The sequence below is a fragment of the Mytilus trossulus genome, chromosome 7, assembly GCF_036588685.1.
Source record: "Mytilus trossulus isolate FHL-02 chromosome 7, PNRI_Mtr1.1.1.hap1, whole genome shotgun sequence".
Classification (NCBI taxonomy): domain Eukaryota; kingdom Metazoa; phylum Mollusca; class Bivalvia; order Mytilida; family Mytilidae; genus Mytilus; species Mytilus trossulus.
The window spans coordinates 56,187,254-56,194,692 of record NC_086379.1 but is presented as its reverse complement, the minus strand read 5'-3'; the positions used below and the strand labels follow the sequence as shown (position 1 = coordinate 56,194,692).

Here is a 7,439-nt window from a genome sequence, read left to right as displayed (position 1 = left end):
ACTTCTTTTCCAGGAAACAACTGTATGGAACAGAACTCACATTCCGTATATAGCAAAACTTTCTTTTGTTCCTGACAAACCTTCTTCAGTAGGTTAATGCTAATTATGTCAACACACACCGTTTTTTGCAATAACTGATAAACATAGTACGTAGCAATACACGATTCAGAAAACCTTGTACATTGTGCATACTTGTGTGTGATATTTCAAAGCTATTATTTTTTCAATGCAGAAGTTTCCATTCCTCATGAACAGAAAATGAGCTTTGTAAGATTGTTTTTTCTTTCTATCAACAAATGAGCTTTGCAAGATTGTTTTTTCTTTCTATCAACAGAGGACTGGCATGTGTGGCACATTTTATATTGACTTTTTTTTTATCTACAGAAGACATATGGGATGACATGTTTATTAATAGGGAAGAATGTGGCACATTTTGAATTTACATAAGATTTTATGAATAGAGGACATTTGGAATGAAATGATTATGTTTATTAACAGGGTAGTATGTGGCACATTTTTAGTTTACATAGGACTTTATCAAATAGAGGACATTTGGAATTCAATGATTGTTTATTAACAGGGGAGAATGTGGCACATGTTTAATCAACATATGATTTTATAAACAAAGGACATATGGGATGAAATGTTTATTAACAGGGGAGTATGTGGCACATTTTTAATTTACATAGGACTTTATCAGTAGTGGACATTTGGAATGAAATGATAATGTTTATTACCAGGGGAGTATGTGGCACATTTTTAATTAACAGAGGACATAGGACTCTTCACATATGGGATGAAACATTTATTTACAGGGGAGTATTTGACACACTTTTCATTTACATACGAAATATGGCATGAACCGGACATATGGATTGAAATAAATATTAACAGGGGAGTATGTGGCACACTTTATATTTACATAAGACATATGAGATGCACTTTTGATCAACAGGGAACATATATGATGCATTTTTTATTAACAGGGGACAATTGTTGCACTCTGTTTGTTTGCATACGAAATATGTGGCACATTTTTTATTTACATAGGACACAATGGATGGTGCAATTTATTACTAAGAGTGCATGTTTGGTGCTTTTCATTATTATTGGGAATGTGTGATACTTTTTTAAAAATACTGTTAGAGGACATGTGTGCTGATCAAATCCTTTATAAACAAGAGTAGACTTATGATGCACTATGTTCCTATCTTTTTTTTTAAAAGAACAAAAGTATGGTGCAGCAACATTCTTCAAGTCAATTGTATCAATGTTGCATGGTAAGAATTTCCACATAAAATTTGATTTGTTTATCCATTTTGGTTCACATGTTGATGTGATTTAAAGCAAAACTTTAAATTTAACAAATACTTACTTCGTTGTTGAAAAACTAGACAGCAACAAATTGTTTCTGGCCTTGCGGTCATAAAACTTTCGAGCATGATTTTTGTACTCAGGACTCAAGAATCAACCAATCAAAATGCTGGATTTCATGTTTCGCGCATGAGTTTTGTGCTCCGAGCACTGAGCAAAGTTTTATGACTTTGTGGTCTTGTTAAAAAGAGACAGAACTAAAGTATTTAGAAATTTATTTGTAAATTAACATCTAAATACTGGACATAAATATATGCTAATTTCTATGTACAATAAAATCATTAAAATCGACCAATTGTAAACAACAATTCTTTATACTGACACAACTGTAGAGAACATAAAACACAATCACTCCTTCAAAGTTTAAAAATTTTCATTCTAAATGCATGTCTACAAAACACATATACACATAATGGTATTCTGAATTTAATAGCATTAGGACAAAAGATCGACATTTCCCTTGAAAAAATAAGAAGAGTTTGAATATATTTAGGACAAGTATTTGTTGTATTTTTATTTTAATAAAATTTATTTTCACCATTTTCATGCATACAAAATTGTATACTAACCTAATAAGTTAAAAACATCAGATTAATAGTACATGTAGGGCTATGTTATTTGAAGTTCATGTAGGTCCATCTGATCAACATTACCGGTACAAAACAATGTACTAAGTATTTTGAAATGTAATAGTAGAAGTTAGTTTACAACAAATATTGTTGTCTATAGGAAATTATTACCTTTTAATTTTATTTTTCAAATACTATTACTTTATAAACATCTCTTTAATAGCACTGCAAGTACTTGATAGTATTTACTTCATACAATTTGACAGGACTATTTATGATAAAAAAATATCACATTTACCTCCATAATAAAATTATAACATACAAAAATAAAATACACAAATAAAACATTAAGATCATTTCTGGCCATTAGCACCCCTGATTAGAATGCAATACATTCACAAGACGAGAGAAATAGAAAATTTCCTCACAGAACAACTTATTTACTCTCTCATATTTATTGTCCAATAGAATTCCTGGTGGAACTCTTTATACACTGAACCTGATTCCTATATTGTCTCAATAGATTTAGGAGTAAATTGAGACTAAGAATCTCTGCCCTTTTACTTCATTGGCATCAGATGTATAGAGCTTGGTTCACTGAAGGGTCCAGGTCGCCCATGAATATCAACTGGCCTTACAGCAAAATGGTAACGATTTCCTTCTTGGAACTGTGTCAGTGTACAAGCCATAGGTAAAGGTAAAGCTTTGACATCTCCTACCTGTAATCACATTACAAAGGTCAGATCAATCAATCAGCCAGATATCCATGTTATCTCAAATAAAATATTTATATGGCTAAGCTTTCGGCTAGCACATATAAAACTTTGAACAGTTGTTGGATAGGATATTATTTTTACATGTATATACATTCACCTGCTGTTGTTTAAAATGTTTATTCCTTCAGTATATTGTTAATGATGATGATCAGTGGCGGATCCAGGGGGGGGGGGGGGGGAGTTGGAACCCCCCTTTTTTTGGACGATCAATGCATTTGAATGGGAGCATATAGTTGGAAACACCCCTTTTTAAAATGGCTGGATCCGCCCCTGATGATGCATCATGAACTTACCTAAACAGGCTTGCATCAAATGAACTTACCTTTTTCCACAGACTAGGAGTAGAAGGTGCTGCAGTTTCTTGATAAGCAAATAGTTGATATGACTGAATTTCTGCATGATTTTTAGCAATATAGGTCATATTCCATGATAAAACAATGCCTACAAGAAACATAATATACTGATGAAAAGTTGTAAATGATGTGAAAAACTCATGTTAAACTACCTTAACACAGGTTGGGCCTAAATATGGAATGACAGTAAAGAAAAAATGAGTTTCTGACTATCTTAAGGGAGCTAAAAAATAAAAAAATAAACTGCCATATGACTAAACAAAGGCAAAATAAAACCAAACCTACTATCATTGTATAACATGTGTTTCTTTTTATATAAAGATGTACTCAGAAAAAGTCCCTTCAGGAAGACTACAATGACCTTGTATTATATTCTTTTAGAAATTAATGAACAAATCCTAATACAAGAGAATGTCAAATACCAATGTTCTAGTGCAAGTATGATATTAGGAAAACACATGCTGTTATTAAACTGAGTAAGTACTTCCTAGTCCATGAAGCATATTTATTGTCATGAAATTGGACCTATAAAGATGCCAATACAATGGAACACCATGTAGCTTGTTATCGTATAACATGTCTTAGGGAACAGACAGCTAAAAACAATTTCACACCTTCCTTTGGAACAGAAGTAAAATTAAAACTGAATAGATACCTACCTTGACTAACCCTAGAAATTTTAAGTGTAGGTTTAGGAGCTAATGGTTTTTCTCCTGGTTTGATGGGTGGTGGATCTTGTACAGGTAAAGGAGCAGGATGGCTTTGTTTCTGAGTTGGTGGTGGGTGGACTAACTGTGATGACAGTTGAGGTAGCTGTTGCTTCTGAAACAGATTAAGACAAGTCTTAAAGTAACATCAACTTTTATACAAGCAACATTTAGTATAAACACTGATTTATCTCAAAAGTGGTCAAGTATACAATAAACAATTCATTTTTTAGCAAAATTAGACTTGAAAAGAAATGAATATATAATAATTTATATATGATAGAAAAGACATGGAAAGTTTGGGGGCTTTATAATTCAAAGAAATATCTAAATACTATCAATATAATATAAGTGTATACCAAGGATTTGTATAGTGTGCTGGTTTGACCAAGGATTTGTATAGTCACTAGTTTGACCTCTAATTCTTTATTATCATTTGGTTTGTTTTATACAGAAATTTTCTTTTATTTCAATTTTGGACTGGATATTATTGGAAACTTAATATACAATGGGTTCTGTAAATTAATACAAAATGTAAATTTCATCAAAGATTTGTCATAACAGCAGTTAAATATTTTGTATTTGTATCTGATATTGACATTTTGGTAATCGAAATATGGCTTCCACTATTGGCATTACCTAGGAAATTGGTAAAATTAGCTTTCTAAGACTATATATATATAAAATTTGTTTATATCATATTCATGTAATACGTTTTTTTTTTTTATATAAATCCTTTATTCAAATTCCAAGAAAGCTGTTTATTGTAATTTACATTAAAGGAATGCTGCTTAACAAATCTGTTAAAGAAGTTTCTACAGTTTAGTTACCTGTTGGTTCTGATTCTGGTTACTTGGTGCTGATTGTAATGGTGGTGGAGGTCTTACTGTTCTCATCATATTATATTGTTGGGCACCAGTTACCATTGTAGTACCTGGTAAGGTACCTCTTGGAAGTGAAGCCAGGGGTACCAGTTGTGCTGCTCTTAGTTGCGGAGGTCCAACATTTGGTTGTTGGGATATCACTGGAGGACGAACACCTGCTGATGTTGGTGTCGTTACAACAGTAAGCAGACTTCCTGGTCGTATTTGCTGGGCACCAGAATTAAATACCAACTGTAAAGGCTGCTGATTAGGGCTAACGAATCGAGTTCCTGCTGGGCCATTAAATATGATATTCTGTTGAGGTAACATTGCCTGTTGAGGAGTTAAGTTACGAACATTTCCCTGAGACTGAATACTTGATACAACAGAAGGAATGGAAGGAGTTCTGGCAACATGTGACACAATCTGTTTTTCTTCTTCATCTGTCAGATCAATAATCTTTGCTGAAGGCCTTGCAGCATTAGAAATGGCTGTGACCATATTTGTTTTTGTTGGCATGGACGGAGTAGATGTGACCATTATAAACTGTTGTGGAACCTGTCCAACTTTAGGATTATTAGAAGTTGGAAACAACATAGCCTTTGTACTGTTTGACACTATTATCTGTTGTTGTTGTCTAGATGTATCCAGTAAACTTTTGACAGTTTTATTACAAGGATATTGCCCAATTGGAGGTTCCGGAGGTTTTTGTGTAGGTGACAATAAAATCTGTGTCTTCTGTGGAGGTAACTGTAATATTAATTGGAGAAGTCTTAATATACATTTTTACAAGTCTTTCAACCCATAATGTGGATAAAACATTATCATTAACTACCTGCGACTTTGGGGATTTGGAAACAACCTTTTGATTGATGTCTCACATAAAATTATCAGTAACCTTCAAAAACCTTACTTTTAGAGAGACAAGAGGCATTTTTCAATGGTACCATGCAACTTAAGCAGGGTACCCTACTAACCCTAGTGGTACCCTTATGTTTTCCCCTTTTTAATTCTGTCCTTGCAGATAACATTTATGACCAATGATGTTTTTCATGTTTAAATTATGAAATAACTATGAAAACAAGCTTGTTTTATTTGTGACTGTGTTGTGACACTATAAGTTGGTCTTGTAAGGTTGGAGGTGATTGGCTACTTACACTTAAAGCTTGTTTTATTTGTGACTGTGTTGTGACACTATAAGTTGGTCTTGTAAGGTTGGAGGTGATTGGCTACTTACACTTAAAGCTTGTTTTATCTGTGACTGTGTTGTGACACTATAAGTTGGTCTTGTAAGGTTGGAGGTGATTGGCTACTTACACTTAAAGCTTGTTTTATTTGTGACTGTGTTGTGACACTATAAGTTGGTCTTGTAAGGTTGGAGGTGATTGGCTACTTACACTTAAAGCTTGTTTTATTTGTGACTGTGTTGTGACACTATAAGTTGGTCTTGTAACAGTAAGGTTGGAGGTGATTGGCTACTTACACTTAAAGCTTGTTTTATTTGTGACTGTGTTGTGACACTATAAGTTGGTCTTGTAAGGTTGGAGGTGATTGGCTACTTACACTTAAAGCTTGTTTTATTTGTGACTGAGTTGTGACATTATAAGTTGGTCTTGTAAGGTTGGATGTGATTGGCTACTTACACTTAAAGCTTGTTTTATTTGTGACTGTGTTGTGACACTATAAGTTGGTCTTGTAAGGTTGGAGGTGATTGGCTACTTACACTTAAAGCTTGTTTTATTTGTGACTGTGTTGTGACATTATAAGTTGGTCTTGTAAGGTTGGTGGTGATTGGTTACTTACACTTAAAGCTTGTTTTATTTGTGACTGTGTTGTGACACTATAAGTTAGTCTTGTAAGGTTGGAGGTGATTGGCTACTTACACTTAAAGCTTGTTTTATTTGTGACTGTGTTGTGACATTATAAGTTGGTCTTGTAAGGTTGGTGGTGATTGGTTACTTACACTTAAAGCTTGTTTTATTTGTGACTGTGTTGTGACACTATAAGTTAGTCTTGTAAGGTTGTGGGTGATTGGCTACTTACACTTAAAGCTTGTTTTATTTGTGACTGTGTTGTGACACTATAAGTTGGTCTTGTAAGGTTGGAGGTGATTGGTTACTTACACTTAAAGCTTGTTTTATTTGTGACTGTGTTGTGACACTATAAGTTGGTCTTGTAAGGTTGGAGGTGATTGGTATTAACTGTCTTGTCACAGCTGGAGGTGACTGGATCACGACAGGCACTTGTGTTCCTTGTGGAGACTGGCAGACGACTGGAGCACTTGATCTTGGTGGTGTTTTGGTCCCACTTTTATTTGGTGTTGTCTGATTTTGACTCTGCTGCTGAGCAATTCCTTTAATCTGTAAGATAAACTTTAATAATATTCTGTCTGGTTGAATATTGCTACTAAGCATAATTGACATGAAATTAATTAAACACTGAAAATCTTTAATATTAACAAATGAAGAGTGCAGATACCTACAATGCATACATTATGAATTTACTTTTAAAGTGTGTAGTATACCCAAGTTCTAAGCCTTTAATCAACCTCAGGTGTGGTAACAATTAGCCCTTCTATTTTTAATGAAAATTTTCTTATTAAGTTTTCAATTCTATTTATAAAGTAATATTGACAGCCATGATTTAAGGTAGGGATCATCATTATGACTACACCTATCTACTTTTTTAGTAACAATATAGGTCATTATTGAAAACAGTTTGATTAACAACTGTATTTTTCCACAAGGGATCATTACTATATATATGCCACTAGAGTAAAGACTGGTAGAATTTTTCA

The 7,439-nt window shown here is 33.4% G+C and overlaps 1 protein-coding gene across 3 annotated transcripts in view; it reads right to left on the bottom strand.

Moving 5' to 3' along the window:
* Nucleotides 1–1,572: 1,572 nt before the first annotated feature.
* LOC134725359 (activating transcription factor 7-interacting protein 1-like) overlaps nucleotides 1,573–7,439 on the bottom strand; it is a 38,603-nt gene continuing 32,736 nt past the window's right edge. For all 3 annotated transcript variants that reach the window (XM_063589109.1, XM_063589111.1, XM_063589110.1), the window contains 5 exons: nucleotides 6,766–7,002; nucleotides 4,610–5,392; nucleotides 3,732–3,894; nucleotides 3,042–3,160; nucleotides 1,573–2,662 (listed from right to left, as the gene is read on the bottom strand). In XM_063589109.1, the coding sequence (XP_063445179.1) occupies nucleotides 2,504–2,662; nucleotides 3,042–3,160; nucleotides 3,732–3,894; nucleotides 4,610–5,392; nucleotides 6,766–7,002 (1,461 nt within the window). In that variant the 3' untranslated portion in view covers nucleotides 1,573–2,503. The remainder of the gene's footprint in view (nucleotides 2,663–3,041; nucleotides 3,161–3,731; nucleotides 3,895–4,609; nucleotides 5,393–6,765; nucleotides 7,003–7,439) is intronic.